Source organism: Macaca mulatta, chromosome 4 (assembly GCF_049350105.2).
Source record: "Macaca mulatta isolate MMU2019108-1 chromosome 4, T2T-MMU8v2.0, whole genome shotgun sequence".
NCBI lineage: Eukaryota > Metazoa > Chordata > Mammalia > Primates > Cercopithecidae > Macaca > Macaca mulatta.
Window position 1 is genome coordinate 158,534,708 of NC_133409.1, and position 17,770 is coordinate 158,552,477.

The 17,770-nt window shown below is 42.7% G+C and overlaps 2 protein-coding genes across 2 annotated transcripts in view; one reads left to right on the forward strand and one right to left on the reverse strand.

Annotated features, from left to right (window-relative positions):
• ACOT13 (acyl-CoA thioesterase 13) overlaps window positions 1-17,770 on the reverse strand; it is a 202,374-nt gene that overhangs the window by 128,429 nt on the left and 56,175 nt on the right. The gene's annotated exons all lie outside the window — the stretch shown is intronic.
• The window catches only part of KIAA0319, a 105,652-nt gene that overhangs the window by 74,805 nt on the left and 13,077 nt on the right, over window positions 1-17,770 (forward strand). Inside the window, exons 11-17 of the mRNA XM_015135678.3 lie at window positions 2,650-2,773; window positions 5,386-5,518; window positions 6,495-6,643; window positions 8,670-8,821; window positions 10,776-10,914; window positions 11,582-11,741; window positions 15,974-16,116. Of these exons, the coding sequence (XP_014991164.3) occupies window positions 2,650-2,773; window positions 5,386-5,518; window positions 6,495-6,643; window positions 8,670-8,821; window positions 10,776-10,914; window positions 11,582-11,741; window positions 15,974-16,116 (1,000 nt within the window). The remainder of the gene's footprint in view (window positions 1-2,649; window positions 2,774-5,385; window positions 5,519-6,494; window positions 6,644-8,669; window positions 8,822-10,775; window positions 10,915-11,581; window positions 11,742-15,973; window positions 16,117-17,770) is intronic.

Sequence of the window (17,770 nt, forward strand, 5' to 3'; positions counted from 1 at the left end):
GGAATTATGCATCCAAAGCTAATACTCCAAAATTCATCCATGCATACTGGACATGTATCCAAAGTTTCTGAGGGCTGGGCCACACTGTGAGCCTTGCCTCTACATACCAGCCCAGTTGCCAGACACCCTCTCTCTTCTTTCCCCAAATAATATCCATAGTGGCAACCTAATTGCCTTATGCTTGATTGATTAAGATGTCCAAAGGGGTATTAACTGGGGCAATCACAAAGATGAGGTCTGTGAATCAGACCGTTTTATATTTGTCTGAAAATTGTACCAAGCAGCCCGCTGAGGCTGTGTTCTTACTGGGGAAGGAAGTGAAACCTTTGCAATTGCCTGAAACATGTGGCTGCCTTGGGAGCATCGGTGAGACACAGTAGTCTGCTGAGTTCCCATTTACCACAACATTCCGTTACGTTGTGTACAGAAGCATTCACGTACCTGATGAATTTAGAGGCAACTCCTGGGAAATTATACTTTCCCTGTTGAACTTTTCAGAGAAAGGTGCTTTGCCTTATTTAGTCAAAGTAGGGAAAAGTATTTTTTTTTTTTCCAAAAGTTCTTAAAAGTATGCATTTCAAATTTCAGAAGTTCGCCTGGTAACCCAATTGATCTTGTATCAACTTTCTTTTCAAATATTCCATTAAAACCTTAAAAAATGCACACAGATACATTTATCTTTAGACAATCTTGGGATCTATAAAAGTAAATAAATTGTAATAAGACTTAAAAATCCTTTTCATAATGCCATGCACTTCAAACATAAACAATAATTGAAACTATTACCAACAACAAAAAAGAAAGGGTATTAACCTGGGGTCACCAAGTGTAGCTATTGCATACTCAGTTGAAAAAATGACTTTGTAAAAACGTGGGTTGACTTAGAGTTTTACAAAATTATATTATTTATTTATTTTGAAACAGGATCTCACTCTGTCACCCAGGCTGGAGTGCAGTGATGTGACTACAGCCCACCGTAGCCTTGATCTCCTGGGCTCCAAAGATCCTCCTATCTCGGCCTCCTGAGTAGCTAGGACCACAGGCACACACCACCACACCTGGCTAATTTTTGTATTTTTTTGTGAAAGTGGGGTTTTACCATGTTGCCCAGGCTGATCTTGAACTCCTGGGCTTAAGCAATCCTTTTGCCTTGGCCTCCCTAAGTGCTAGGATCACAGGCATGAGCCACCACACCCGGCAAAAAATTATTGTTATTATTATTACTTATTTTTTCTTTTTTGAGTTGGAGTCTCACTCTGTGGTCCAGGCTGGAGTGCAGTGGCGCAATCTTGGCTCACTGCAACCTCCGCCCTCCAAGTTCAAGCAATTCTTCTGCCTCAGCCTCCCGAGTTGCTGGGATTACAGGTGCCTGCCACCATGCCCAGCTAATTTTTGTATTTTTAGTAGAGATAGTGTTTCACCATTTGGGCCAGACTGGTCTTGAACTCCTGACTTCATGATCCACCTGCCGCAGCCTCCCAAAGTGCTGGGATTACAGGCATGAGCCACTGCACCCGGCCAAAAAATTATTTTTGATTACAAAAGTAATACATGAATTGCCTCTTGTGGTTAAAAAAAAAAAAAAAAAAAGCTCAAATAAATTCTGCTAAAATAAGTTCAAATAAATTGATCACCACTGCCATCCAAGTGTCCTTACTGGAAATAAGTACTTTTATCAGTTTAATGTGTATACTTCCAGAATCTTTTTCCATGTGTCTGTGTAAGTGTGTGTATGTACACACAGCAATACCTTTCACATTGTATGCATGGTTCCACAAGTTTCTTTTTTGTGTAGATTTCTGTAAACAATATTTTACTGTTTGCTTTTGAATGTGACCCAACTTTCTTTTTTTTTTCTTAATATGTCTTTGACATTTGCCGTTTTAGTATTTATAAACCTGCCTCATGATTTTAAACTTCTTTCTTTTAAACTAGTGTTCCATAGTATATCGTAGTGTGTTTGGCCATCCTCCTGTTGATGGATGTGTAGATTGTTTGCATGTTTTGCTGTGATAAACTGTGCTTCAGTTAACATCCATGGACGAGTCTCCTTGTGCTTTTCTCCGGTGTAGATACTAAGAAGTCGAATTACTGGGTTGTAGTATGTGCTTATTTAATATTTTAATAGCTGTTTTCAGATTGGCTTCCAAAAAGGCTATACTAGTTTACACTCCTTCAATAGTGTATGAGGATGGACAGTAAAGTTTAGGTCACACGTTCTTGGGGACCAACATATTTTTTTCTTTTTTCTGTCACCCAGGCTGCAGTGCAGTGGTGCAATCCTTGCCCACTGCAACCTCCACCTCCCGGGTTCCAAGCGATTCTTGTGCCTCAGCCTCTTAAGTAGCTGGGATTACAGGTGCCCGCCATCGTGCCCGGCTGATTTTTAAAACATATTTTTAGTAGAGACAGGGTTCCACCATGTTGACCAGGCTGGTCTCAAACTCCTGACCTCAAGTGATCCGCCTGCCTTGGCCCTCTAAAGTGCTGGGATTACAGATGTGAACCACCGTGCCTGACCAAACACATTTCTTTTTGAGCAAGGTCTCTGTATTAAGTAAAATTGTTAGTTTTTCATTCTGTCATACTATTTACTTGTGCTTCTTTACTTTTTGTTTTGTTTTTATTTTTGTCTTTGCTATTACTTAGGGCGTGCAGACACCGTACCTTCATCTATCTGCAATGCAGGAAGGAGATTATACATTTCAGCTGAAGGTGACAGATTCTTCACGGCAGCAGTCCACTGCTGTGGTGACTGTGATCGTCCAGCCTGGTAGGTGGAGGAGAAAGAGATCTGGCCTCAGAGAGTAAAGCAGAAATGATAGCTGGGCTTCTGGGGTTTGGAGATGCCACATTGGTGGTACCGGCTCGTGGGTGCTGAAGCTCCATGTAAAACTAATTTCATTTTGCGGTTCTAAATCTTGCCTTGGCTGTCTGTAAACTATGGCATGAAGGATGAAATGGGAGCCATCCACAGCACTGCTTGTGGGTTCCAATTCGCCATGTGGATGCTTCCACACGTGCCCCACTCTGCCGTAGAGAACTCCAGACGACCTCGAAGGGGCTGGTTCTTATGTGTGACTTGACACTCAGATGTAGCCAGAGATTGGGGAACATGTTCCAGTTCAGTGTCACTGTTCATTAATAGTTTCATGGAAACCCAGGGCTCTGCCTACCTCCTGAGTTAAATAACCTTAAAGGTTATCATACCTTTGTTTGATAATGGCCTTTGCCTTAGAACTTTTCTAAAAGAGGCTGTTAGTCCCAGAACCTCTCTCCAGTTCCTGGCAATGAGATTATACTCAACCTATAGACAACTTATTTATTTATGCCACTAATACATAAAAAGGGCTATTAGTTAGACTCTGGGATGTGGAATTAAACAAGATAGACTTGATCTCTGCCCTTGTAGGGCTTATGGAGAAGTTCACATAAAACTCTGTGATTGATGCTTTACTAAAATAACTACAGGATGCTACAGGACCCAAAAGAAAGAGCACTCGCCTGGGTGTGACGCATCTGCAAAGAGCTCGTATGTGAGCTCAGGATTGAAGCACAAGTCACAGTTAGTCGGTGAAGAAGGGGAGGGGTGGGCAGCACAGGGGAAGAGGAAGAGTTCTTAGGTAGAGGGAACAGTATGCATGAGGGCCAAGGAAGAGAGTCTGGTACATTCAAAGATTTAAAAGGAATTACTGTGATTGGAGAGGGAGAACAAGAGGTAGGGATGTGGGAATGGGAGGTGGTGGGGAGGGTGGGCAGGGATTGGAATGACAGTAGATGACCCCAAGAGAGCCCAGGACTCCATCCTAAAGGGCTTTGTAAATGTATGGTCACCCAAGTACTCTATCCTACGGCAAAGGGAAACTCCTGTTATGTAGTGAGTAGGATCATGGGGTCTGTGGCATGGTGCAAACACTGGGCAATGGCTGCTACAGCTTTTGACTATATGACTTTTTTTTTTTTTTTTTTTTTTGTGAGACTGCGTCTCACTCTGTTGCCCAGGCTGGTCTCAAACTCCTGGGCTCAAGCAATCCTCTCACCCTTGGCCTCCCAAAGTGCTGGGATTACAGGTGTGAGCCACTACACCTGGCCCTTTTTTTGTTAACAGATATTTTATCTATTTATATCAATATTAGCAATACTTTTTTTTTTTTTTTTTTTAATGTGAGACAGAGTCTCACGCTGTCATCCAGGCTGGAGTGCAGTGGCATGATCTCGACTCACTGCAATCTCTGCCTCCCAGGTTCAAATGATTCTAGTGCCTCAGCCTCCTGAATAGCTGGGATTACAGATGTGTGCCACCATGCCTGACTAATTTTTGGATTTTTAGTAGAAACAGAGTTTCGCCATGTTGGCCAGGCTGGTCTTGAACTCCTGGCCTCAAGTGATCCACCTGCGTTGGCCTCCCAAAGTGCTGGGATTACAGGCATGAGCTACCATGCCTGGCCAATATCAGCAATACTTTATATGTTTTACTTTCTTTCAACATTTAATTTAAAATATTTTGAACATTTACTGTTTACCAGGCACTGTGTTAGCAATGAGGCTACAGAGACAAAAGGAAGTAAGCCCTACCTGATAAAGCAGGTCTCTTCACATGGATGTCCCCTCCCTCCCTCTCTGTCTCTCTTCCTCCCTCCCTTCCGTCCCTTCCTTCTTTCCTTCCTCTCTCTTTCCTTCCTCCCCCCACCCTTCTTCCCTCTCTCCTTCTACCCTTCTTTCCTTTCCTTCTCTTTCACCCTATGACTGAAGAGAGAGAGAGAGATATATATATATATATATATATATATATATATATATATTTTTTTTTTTTTTTTTTTTTTTTTTTTTTGATACGGAGTCTCTCTCTGTCGCCCAAGCTGGAGTGCAGTGGCGCGATCTTGGCTCACTGCAAGCTCCACCTCCCGGGTTTACACCATTCTCCTGTCTCAACCCCCCGAGTAGCTGGGACTACAGGCACATGCCACCACGCCTGGCTAATTTTTTGTATTTTTAGTAGAGACGGGGTTTCACCGTGTTAGCCAGGCTGGTCTCGATCTCCTGACCTTGTGATCCGCCCGCCTCGGCCTCCCAAAGTGCTGGGATGACAGGCGTGAGCCACCGCGCCCGGCCGACTGAAATTCTTTTAAACCAAAGAAACCAAAGATGTGTCTATTAGAGACAGTGTTTCTTGGCTGCCTGTAACGGCAGTCTTGAACTTGGACTGTTCAACTCCTGGATCAGCTAAGGAGGCTACAGTGCTTCACTCCAGGATTCCAAAGGATGCTTTATACTCTAGTGGCTGCCTGGTCTGAAGATGAGTAATGTACTTAAATCAAGAAATCACAGGATTGCAGACTTAATGCAAGGAGATAATACTTTTTCACACTGTTTCTGTAATTCCAGAAAATAACAGACCTCCAGTGGCTGTGGCTGGCCCTGATAAAGAGCTGATCTTCCCAGTGGAAAGTGCTACCCTGGATGGGAGCAGCAGCAGTGATGACCACGGCATTGTCTTCTACCACTGGGAGCACATCAGGTAGTCTGTCTCGCCACTGAGCTAGGTTCATGCCCATGCTGAATGCTCATATTATCCCTTCTCTGGAGGATCTGTAGTAAACAGTCAGCTTGAGCATTTTGAGGAGTTGGGATTTAAGCACGTTTCTAGAAGTGGCTGGGTGTTATTGATTGAAGAGTACGTCAGGTGTGGATGGACATCATTGACAGTAGAGGGAGGTAGAGCTCAGGGCAGGTGAACAGGGCTGTCTTGGAGTGAGGCGAGCTCATGATAGAAGAGGTTCAGGGAAACCTGTGTGTGATCCTGTCTACACTCAACCCATCCTGCAGTGACTGTAGACACCAGAAGTGCAGAGTGTAAGAGGCAATCCATATCATCTAACATTTTCTGAGCTTTACATGCTCTGTCTCATAGAACCCTGTATCAGTTTGTAAGAGATAAATAAGAATATGATTCCTATTTAAAGTTGGAGAAACTGAGGCTTGTAGACACTAATGAGACCACACAGACTAAGGTTGCCCAGATAGTAAGAGAAAGAGCTTGGACCCAAACTGAGGTATTTTTGACAAGCCCGTGATCTTAATGACTATAGTGTGATTTATCTCTTAGGAGAGGGCTTATCTGGCTTATTCCCTCCTCCTCCATGCTCTCCCTAAAGATAGACCAGGATTTCACCTAATTTTATTCAAAGAAGAAATGGGAGTCGTTTCTAAGGCTCGTTTTCCAAGGAGAGATCATTTCACTGGCAGCTTGACTTAAAGAAATCAAGAACAAATATTCTCTTCCCAGTAATCCAGCAGACTCTGCCTGAAATAGGTTTTCACTTATGACTCTCCCACTGAACTAGAGAGTACAGATGAATGGAGTTTTCTTAGAATTCTCTAAATGGTATATATTATAGCTGGAACAAAACATTTATAAAAGCACAAATCGCATGCCTGTCATATTCAGAATCCCATGCCCCCGCCCTTATGTTAACCGCTTGCATGTTTTATAGAGGCCCCAGTGCAGTGGAGATGGAAAATATTGACAAAGCAATAGCCACTGTGACTGGTCTTCAGGTGGGGACCTACCGCTTCCGTTTGACCGTGAAAGACCAGCAGGGACTGAGCAGCACGTCCACCCTCACTGTGGCTGTGAAGAAGGGTGAGTGGGTCTGAGGTGGACAGGGCTGGGCCTGCTCTGCTTTCGAGTCTGCAGGACCCTCAGCCAGGCCGTGACTGCTCAGAGATGTTGGTGTTTGCTAATTTGTTCACAGCAGATGCCAAACCCTGCCTGGTGGAAAAAAAGCCAACTTTCTTCTATTCATGTTAGCTGTTTCCCAGTCGCCCTCTGCAAGGAGACATTTCCTTTTGTTTGTGGAGCGTATCTTCTAATGACTTCACTCTTCTGTGACTGCTAGTAATGAAAGACCCATGTCCAAATGATACCATTATGCTTTTTTTTTTCTTTATTGCTTGAAAATTCAAGAAAAGAGATTCAAACTCCATATCGTTTCTTAATGTGAAATCTGTGGTCTAGACTAGTGCAATACCATTTGAGGTAGTTGTCTCCTTGTCTGTCTTCCCATTTGACTGTGAACTGCCTGAGTGCCTTTGCTTCAGACATCTGTGTATCCTCAGTATAGCAGACTGCTAGACTCATGGCAAATCAGAGGTATTGAATGAATTAGCGAAGGGATGATTACCACGTGTTGAAGTGCAGAGGAGTATAAGAGCCTGGCTGGATGGAAAGGTTCACGCATTGCAGAATGGCAAGAGTGTGGGACACTGGGACAGTGGCTGCAGCCTGAGGCACAGGCTCTGCCGTGGAGGGTTATATGTACCTGGGCTATGCCTAGGGGTTTGGACTTTATTCTCTGGGCAGCTGGGAGAGGCTGAAGCAACTTTAACAGCAAAGTCGTATAGATTGCATTTTTAAAAAGATTTTATTGTTGAGATTTTCAACCATGCATTAAAGTAGAGAGAATAATCTGAACAGGCATCTTGACTTGTTTCTAAGGGGAAATTGGGAGGGATCAGGCTGGGTCCCAGAGCCCCATCTGGACAAGCAGGATTTGCCTCACAGCAGCCTCATCTCCAAATTGAGGCTGTGTCTTATTAAGATCTCCCCACTGTACTGTAGTCTTGTTAAGACTCCCTGTCCCCTCTTTTCTGAAGCTATTATATCAGAAATGGCTTTTACATTGCCTCATTTTTTTTATTTTTAAAATAGACACAGGGTCCCACTCTGTTGCTCAGACTGGAGTGCAGTGCTGCAATCAAAGCTCATTGCAGCCTCAAACTCCTGACCTCAAGTGATTCTCTCACCTCAGCTTCCTGAGTAGCTGGAACTACCAGGTGTGTGTCACCATGCCCAGCTGACTTTTAATATTTTTGTGTGTGGAGACAGGTCTTGCTACCCAGGCTGGTCTTGAACTTCTGGCTTCAACCACGCATCCTGCCTTAGCCTCTCCAAGTGTTAGGATTACAGTTATGAGCCACCATGCCTGGCCATTGCCTCATTTATATTTAATACCTAGTCAGAGAAGTGAGGGCCTAATTATCATTGTTATTATTTTAATTTTTCATAGAGATGGAGACTTGTTATGTTGCCCAGGCTGGTCTCAAACTCCTGGTCTCAAGTGATTCTCCTGCTCTGGCCTCCTAAAGTGCTGGGATTACAGGTGTGAGCCACTGCACCCAGCCTACTTTTCACTCAAGTCTTTTTTTTTTTTTTTTTTTTTTTTTAAATCTTAGGGAGTCAAGATTTGGCAATAGTACTTGAAGTGGAAATATTTCTGGCCAGATAGTGTGGACCAGTACAAAATGACCCAGAATATATTTTAAACCAAAATATTGCCACTTTCAGCACCCTAAATGTTGGTAAAATCATTGTTCCTTTTTTTCAAGGACAGAAAAATTGTAACAATATTAGAAAAATTCCCAATGTATAGCTTGCCACCTGCTTTACCTTTTTCATCCCAAATTATAGCTAGCTAAGTACAAATGGAGTTTTAAGGAAGTCTGTATCTTATATGCATTTGGGACAAAAAAATGCCTTTTTGGATATTTTAATTCTACATACTGTATCTGCAAGGTAGAAGAGTTGTGGATGTTTTATGACACACTTTTTCTATCACCAATGTTTTAAATCAATCTCTTTGCTTTCATTTTTGCTATATTTGACTTAGAAAATAATAGTCCTCCCAGAGCCCGGGCTGGTGGCAGACATGTTCTTGTGCTTCCCAATAATTCCGTTACTTTGGATGGTTCAAGGTCTACTGATGACCAAGGAATTGTGTCCTATCTGTGGATCCGGGATGGCCAGAGTCCAGCAGCTGGAGTGAGTACTGAGAGAGAATTGCTCCTAGACCACTTATCATTACATCTGCATTAGTCAGCTTGGGCTGCAAACAGTATACCACAGTATATTCTAAGGATATAAGTATAAGGAAGCTTACACAACAGAACTTCATTTTGTCTCTGTTAAGGAGGCTTGGAAGACAGGCTCGAGTTGCTGGCTAATTCAGTTCCCTGTGAGGTCTTTCTTCCTGGTTTGCAGACAGCTGCCCTCTTACCATGTCCTCCCATAGCAGAGGAAGAGAGAGCACTCTGTGTCTCTTCTTATAAGGACACTAATCCTATTGGATCAGGGGCCTACCCTTATGACCTCAATTAACCTTAACTACTTCCTTATAGGTCCTATTTCTAGATACAGTCGTATGGGGTTAGGGCTTCAACACAGGAATTTAGGAAGGAAACAGTTCAGTCCACGGCAGTGTCTCTATAATGACCTCATCTCTCTTTCCGTGTTCCCTGTAAGGTGCTTATGCTTCTACATTTGAATGTTCTGAAGGCTGGAGGCAGTAGGCTGCTTTGAGATTTAACCAAAAGCTGAAATCCTTTCCGACTTTTTCCTGAACAGACTTTGGATGGGCAGGAAACCATAGCTTGGAAGGACTTTGAGGTCAAGTCTTCCAGCAGAATCATCCTACTGGAAGCAGGATGCTTTTCCATCCTTCCTATTTTGGTCCAAGTGGATTCTTTTCTGTTCCTCATATTCTGCCAGATGAGTCAATAAGTCAGGTATTGCTGTTTATGTTTTATAGATGCAGAAGGCGAAATGCAGAGATGAGAAATGACTTGGCCAAGGTTAACTAATCCACTTCTTTTTCTTTTCTTTTCTTTTTTTTTTTTTTTGAGACCGGGTCTCACTCTATTGGCCAGGCTGTAGTGCAGTGGTGCGATCTCAGCTCACTGCAACCTCCACTACCCGAGTTCAGGCGATTCTCCTGCCTTGGTCTCCCGAGTAGCTGGGACTACAGGCACATGCCACTACATCCAGTTAATTTTTGTATTTTTAGTAGAGATGGGGTTTCACCATGTTGGCCAGGATGGTCTTGATCTCTTGACTTCATGATCCGCCCGCCTCGGCCTCCCAAAGTACTGGAATTACAGGTGTGAGCCACCGTGCCCAGCCTTAACTAATCCATTTCTAATCAAACTAGACACACCTAAGTTTTTAGCTCCTGGCAGGCATTTTACCCCCATTAGATCACTCTGCCTCTTAGGACATAAATGTATGTACATCTTCATTCCTGCCATTTCTAAGGACTGGAGAGATGCAGATTTACTCTTGGAGATGTACTAAGGAGTGGTCACAGGGAAGGAACTGAAAATGCTTTATACTTTCTAAGCACTTCTAGAATTAACACTATTCAACTAGATGGGGGATTCGCCTCTAAATGTAATAACAGTGAGTCTCTGTTCAGAGCACGTATTCGTTATCACCCCTTCTATTAGCCGGAGTCTGGGAGGTTCTTCTCTAATTCTTTGGAGCTTAGAAGCACACAGAACAGAGGATGCTACACAGGGTCTTGGGTTATTTGAGGTGAACGTGATACATTATGAGGGAATTCAAGATGAGAGTTTTGTAAAGCTATGTTTGAAAATAAGACCCAGAAAATCTGTGCTTTGTTCTCAGGGTCCTTGCCCTAATTCAAATGGTCTTTCCCTTTGTTAGATACAATTAATTATTTGGTAATTCCTGGAAAGTGCTTGGTAAATTCAGCCCAGGAAATACTGTCTGAGGATGTGCCCCCTGGCGCTTTTCGGGGAAGAGATGCTGAGGATTTCTCCTGTCTTTAGCTGTCCCACCAGCCTCATTCCCCTGCAGCTTCCCTCTTAAAGTCACGCCTGTGTTAAAAAGATGGGACCCTAAGGTTTAGGATCAACAGAAGCCCAGAAATTGGGACCTGAGGATTGACAGCTGCCCTGTGATCCGTGTTCTTTCGTAGGATGTCATCGATGGCTCTGACCACAGTGCGGCCCTGCAGCTTACGAATCTGGTGGAGGGGATGTACACTTTCCACTTGCGAGTCACCGACAGTCAGGGGGCCTCGGACACGGACACTGCCACTGTGGAAGTGCAGCCAGGTGAGTTCCTGGGCTCTGGAGCTGGCCATGCATGCTCTGGCTGGTCAGCCTTTGGGGTCTTTATGCTGACAGATGTGACTAGCGTGGGAGGCCTCCTGTGGCTGGCTCCAGCTCTTGGCTGGACCCACTTTGAGGATGTCTCTTAAGATAGATCCAGCCTCGTCACTCTTTAAAAGAGAATGTTATCTGGCAACTAGATTTTCTTTTCACTTTTGTTTTCCTGCCAGAAGACAAAGACCTAATGTGAAGCAGACACAAGGGCCTCAATACCAGGGCACAGAGGGAGGCAGCTCCAGTGAAACGGCTGTAATGAGCCCAACATAAGCTGAACTGGGCAGTGCCTGTGGCACTTGGAAGCAAAATTCTCTTTCTAGTCCTGGGGAAGTGTGGAAGGGGCTGAAATTTTCAGTTAGCCCAGAGGCTAATTGGGTACACTCAATTATCATCTGGAAAAAAAAAAACTATAAATAGCAAACTGGGATAAAACAAGGGAAAGCACTCCCAGATAGTGGCCTCCGCGGTGTTTGGAAGAATTTACCTGAGTCCTACAACTCAAATGTAGAAATGGCATAGGAGTAATTTTGAGCTCTTGTAGAAACCTCGCTCCTTACACTCTAAAGCCTGTGCAAATCTCCAAGTGCAAATCCTGTATCTTCTCTTTCCCCAGACCCTAGGAGGAGTGGCCTGGTGGAGCTGACCCTGCAGGTTGGTGTTGGGCAGCTGACAGAGCAGCGGAAGGACACCCTGGTGAGGCAGCTGGCTGTGTTGCTGAACGTGCTGGACTCGGACATTAAGGTCCAGAAGATTCGGGCCCATTCGGATCTCAGGTAGGAACTGCACACCCAAGGCGGGGCCTTGGCCCTACAAAATTCCAGTTCTTACCTCATCCCAGTCCAGTAGAAAACTGTTCATTCCTCTGCTTCTGTAGTTTTGCACACACTTTTATCCCATTCATATACTTTTTTTTCCTCAAAGGGCAGTAGTATGGCCAGCATCGTGCTAGGTCCTTCCTAAAATTCTCAGTAAATGTTTGCTGACTGGGAATGTTCTGAGTGAAGGAGGAGCTGGGGAATAGCAGGGGAGATGGTTGTTAGCTCTGGTGTCTTCAGAGCTGGGCAAGGGGTCTGGGACATGTGAAGAGGATGTCTCACAGCTGGGCTGCATCCCTGCCCCATGCTCATGGGGACTGAGGCTTCTCTCAATGTGAAAGAATCACTGATTACCATTTGCCATCTCCTGGGACTATATGAGGCTGAAACTCTGGCCTTTATTTTTTATGAAATTTTTGTATTTAATTGAATTTTATTTATTTAATTTATTTATTATTTAATTTAATTTTTATTTTTTGAGATAGGGTCTCATTCTGTTGCCCAGGCTGGAGAGCAGTGGCACAATCTCAGCTTACTGTAACCTCCGCCTTTCAGATTCAAGTGATTCTCCTGCCTCAGCCACCTGAGTAGCTGGGACTACAGGTGACCAGCACGACACCTGGCTAATTTCTGTATTTTTAGTAGAGGCAGGGTTTCAGCATGTTGGCCAGGCTGGTCTCAAACTCCTGGCCTCAAGTGATTTGCCCGTCTAGGCCTCCCTAAGTGCTGGGATTACAGATGTAAGCCTGAGTTTTATTTTTAAGTCTTATCTAACCCAGGGTATGGTAAGAGGGACAGAAAGAATGTGGGAATGAAAACCCACTATTCACAGTAACTCCATTTGCCTAGCTATTGTCAGCTCCTCCACTTTGGTTAGTTTCCAGAGAACTGAAGAATAGAAAAATACCAAATTAAAACATGTTCTAATTATTTTCTAAGGAACTCTTTCTAAAATGGATCATATATTTCCCTTGGAAAATATCAAATACTGAATCAAAGACATGTCTGAAAATCAACAAAACCAAAAGTTGTTTCTTGGACAGATCAGCGAAATTGATAAATCTTTAGCTAGATTGACTAAGAAAAAATAGAGAAGACTCATATTACTAAAATTCGGAATGAAATAAGGCACATTACTGTGGACTTTATAGAAATAAAAACGGCTGGGTGCAGTGGCTCACGCCTGTAATCCCAACACTTTGGGAAGCCAAGGCAGGCAGATCACTTGAACCCAGGAGTTCGAGACCAATCTGGGCAATGGCGAAACCCTATCTCCACAAAAAACTAGCTAGGTGGACAGGCGCAGTGGCTCACGCCTGTAATCCCAGCACTGCAGCACTTTGGGAGGCCGAGGTGGGCAGATTACTTGAGGTCAGGAGTTCAAGACCAGCCTGGCCAATATGGCGAAATGCTGTCTCAACTGAAAATACAAACATTAGCCAGGCATGGTGGCAGGTGCCTGTAATTCCAGCTACTCAGGAAGCTGAGGCAGGAGAATTGCTTGAACCTGGGAGGCATAGGTTGCAGTGAGCTGAGATTGCTCCATTGCACTCCAGCCTGGGTGACAATTGCACTCCAGCCTGGGTGACAGAGCAAGACTCCATCTCAAAAAAAAAAAAAAAAAAAAAGGCCAGGTATGGTGGCACATGCCTGTGATCCCCAGCTACCCAGAAGACTGAGGTGAGAGGATCACCTGGGAGGTTGAGGCTGCTGTGAGCCATGTTCACACCATTGCATTCCAATGTGGGCAACAGAATGAGACCGTCTCCAAAAAAGGTGGGTGAGGAAGGATTATAAGAGAATACTATGGATCATTGTATGTCAACAAATTAGATAATGTAGATGAAATGGACAAATTCCTAGACAAACATAAATTATAAAAACTCAATTGAGAAAAACTTAAAAATCTAAATAGACCTATAACAAAGAGATTGAATTAGTAATGTTAAAACTTTCCACAAAACTCAAGACCAGATGGCTTCACTGGTTAATTCTGCAAAATATTTAAAAAATTAGCAGTCCTTCACAAACTTCCAAAAAATAGAAGAGGAGTGAACATCTCCCAACTCATTCAGTGAAACCAGTTTTACCTTGACACTAAAATCAGACAAAGACATCACAAGAAATGAGAACTACAGACCAATATCTCTTGTAAATATAGAAGCAAAACTCTACAACAAAATACTATCAAACTGAATCCAGCAACTTATTACAAGGTTTATAGACCATAACCAAGTGGGATTTATCCCAGGAATGCAAGTGTGGTTCGACATATAAAAATCAGTAAATGTATAATAAACCACATTAATAGGATAAAGGACAAAACTGCAGAATCATCTCAATAGGCACAGAAAAAGCATTTGACAAAATCCAACACCCTTTCATGATAAAATATTTGCTGTGGGTTGAATTATATCCACCCCCCACTCCCCACCAAAATATAGTCAAGCCCTAAGCTCTGGTACCTATGAATGTGACCTTACTTAGAAATAGGGTCATTACAGATATAATTAGTTAAGAAGTTATACTGGAGTAGGGTGGGCTCTTAAACCAATATGACCGGTGTTCTTCTAAGAAAAGAACAAGAGACACAGAGAGAGGCACACAGGAAGAACACCATGTAACGACTGAGGCAGGCACTGGAGTGATTCCTCCACAAGCCAAGCAATACCAAGGATTTCCGGCAGCACCAGAGCTAACAGAACACTTTGATTTTGGACTTCTAGCCTCCAGAACTGTGAGAAGAGGTTTCTGTTGTTTTAAGCCGTTTCATGGGATGTGTTTTACAGCAACCCTAGGAGATGAATACAGATTGGAGTAGCTATTTCTCCAAAGAAGATATACAGATGGACAATAAGCACATGATAAGGTGCTCACTATTAGCCACCAGGGAAATGCCAACCAAAACCACATTGAGATACCACTTCACACCTGCTAGGATGGCTAGAATCCAAGACAGACCATAGCAAGTGTTGATGAGCCTGTGGAGAAACTGGAACGCTTATACATTGCTGATGGGGATGTAAAATGGTACAGCCACGGTGGGATACAGTTTGGCAGTTCGTCAATATGCTAAGCATACAGCTACCATATAACCCACTAATTCCACTCCTAGGTATATACTCAATAAAAATGAAAAACTTGTGTCTACATAGAAACTTGTATATGAATGTTCATAGCATGAATTCATAATAACCAAAATGTGGAAGCAACTCAAATGTCCACCAACTGATGGGTGGATACAAAATATGATATATTCATACAACAGAATATCATTTGGCAATAAAAAGGAATGAAGTATTGATGTGTGCTACAATGTGGATGGACTTTGAAAACATGATGCTAAGTGAAAGAAACCAGACACAGAAGGTCACATATTGTATGATTCCATCTACCTGAAGTGTTGAGAAGATGCAAATCCATAGAGACCAAAAGCAGATTAGTGGTTGCCAGGGACTGTGGGGAGGAGGTGCTAATGAGTGTGGATTGTCCTTCTGGGGTGATGAAGATGTTTTGAAATTAGATAGTGGTGATGGTTGTGCAACTTTGTGAATATACTAACAGCCATTCAATTTACACTTTAGAAGGATGAATTTTATGATATGTAAATTATATCTCAATCAAAAAAGGCAGAAAGAAAGACATGTCTGCAAGTTATTTTGTGTATATTTGTCTTTTTGCACACACATATATATATATTGCTCCCTTTTTTTAAACTTACTATTATGGACTTATTGCAAAGAATATATTAAAGGATACAAATGAACAGCCAGATGAAAAGGTACATAGGGTAAAATCTAGAAGGGTCCTGCATACAGGAGCTTCCATCCCCATGGAGTTTGGGATGTAACACTTCATACATCCCAGCACATAGATGCATTCTTGTTCACTAACCCGATAGCTCTCCAGACCCACTTGGTTAGGATTTTCAAAAACTGATACATAATTTACACGTTGCTTCTTTTATCTAAAGATCTGTCTGTCTTTGATCAGCTGTACGTTGAGACTGAAGAGGCTTTGTGAATAGAAACAGATCAATTCTTTGGCTCACAGATATGCCCCGTCCTTGGCAAGCCACAGAACTGTGGCCGTCTACCTCCCCAGTTGCACAGGTCAGATGCTGTGGTGGGCGTGTCATGTCAGTCACCGTCTGACCACGTGGCTGTCCTCTCTCATTGTCTCCTCTGCAGCACCGTGATTGTGTTTTATGTACAGAGCGGGCCGCCTTTCAAGGTTCTCAAAGCTGCTGAAGTGGCCCGAAATCTGCACACGCGACTCTCAAAGGAGAAGGCTGACTTCTTGCTTTTCAAGGTCTTAAGGGTTGATACAGCAGGTAGGTCCCCTATGGAATATTCTAAAACAATCAGACTTGCCAATCATGGATAAGTGTGACAAACACAGAAGAGGAGTGACATGTGAACATTTTCACTTTAGCATCCAGGTACTTGTTTTGCATTTATTTCTCCAATAGGGTTTCCTGCAACATACATTTGCCAACTACTCTTGGTCTTGGAAGAAAAATGGAGAGCAATAATAATTATGGGTCAAGGTTATGCTCACAAGATAATGGCCATTGGCAGAAAGAACAATGTTAAAGACAAATAAGTGTTACTGGCTGCAAAAGCTATGTTTATATAGTTTATTTCACTTGGACATCATGGAAAGACATAATGCCTTAGGCTGTGATGATAATGTCATGTAGCTCCTTGAAAATATAAGACAGCTCACAAATGCCTTCTCCAGGTGTACCTCTTTTCTTAACTCATTGCTCGCCTCCCCTTCCAGGGCACCTAAATGATTCATAGTCCCATTGCTTCTGTCTTCATTTCATGAGTAACATGAATCTCTTGTTATGTTGAAGTAGTTATTTCAGTAGACTCCAGGGAAATGAGAGTTACAAGGGACATGATAATGTTTGGGCAGTCAAATTTAATTTGTTTCAGAGAGAGATATATATATATATATATATATATATATATATATCTGCCTACAATTGACTTTCTCAATTATAATATGGAGTAACTTAATTTTTAATTACTCCTTTTTTCTTTTTTCTTTTTTTGGTATTTTTAGTAGAGATGGGGTCTCGCCATGTTGGCCAGGCTGGTCTCAAACTCCTGGCCTCAAGTGATCCGCCCACCTCAGCTTCCCAAAGTGCTGGAATTACAGGCATGAGCCACCATGCCCAGCCAATAACTCCTTTTTTTTCTAGTTACAAAAATAATATCTATTTATTGTACAAAATTTAGAATATCCAGAGAGGCACAAAGAATAAAATAATTCTCTAAATTCTAGGTCCAAAATTCTCACCATCCAAAGATAATTTTTGTTAATACTCTGATACATGTTTTTCCAGTTCCCCTATCTCTGCAATCAGGATGACATGATATATATTTTTAATCTGATTTTTCACTTCAAATCGTATTATGAGCCAGGAACAGTAGCACATTCCTGTAATCCCAGCTACTCCAGATGCTGAGGAGGGAGGATGTCTTGAGGCTAAGAGTTTGAGACCAGCCTCAGCAACACAGCAACAAGACCTTGTCTCTTAAAAAAAATTATATTATGATTATGTTCCCCAATCCTTTAAAATTTCTCTTCAATAAAATTTTTATGGCCACATAGTATTCTACCCTGGATATGCACCATAATTATGTAACCAGTTTCTTATTCATGGATTTTAGGGTTGGTTTTAAAAATAATGCTACTATGTAGATAAATCTTTGGGCATGTCCTCAATGATTGCCACTGGACTGCAGATAAATCCTTAGAATTATTTTCTTAGGCCAGACAGTGTTATGTTTTTGCTACTTTTTTGAGTCTTGCTCTGTTGCCCAGGCTGTAGTGCAGTGGTGTGATCTTGGTTCACTGCAACCTCTGCCTCCTGGGTTCAAGTGATTCTCGTGCCTCAGCCTCCCAAGTAGCTGGCATTACGGGTGCACACCATCACGCCCAGCTAATTTATGATAATCTGTTGTATTTTCAGT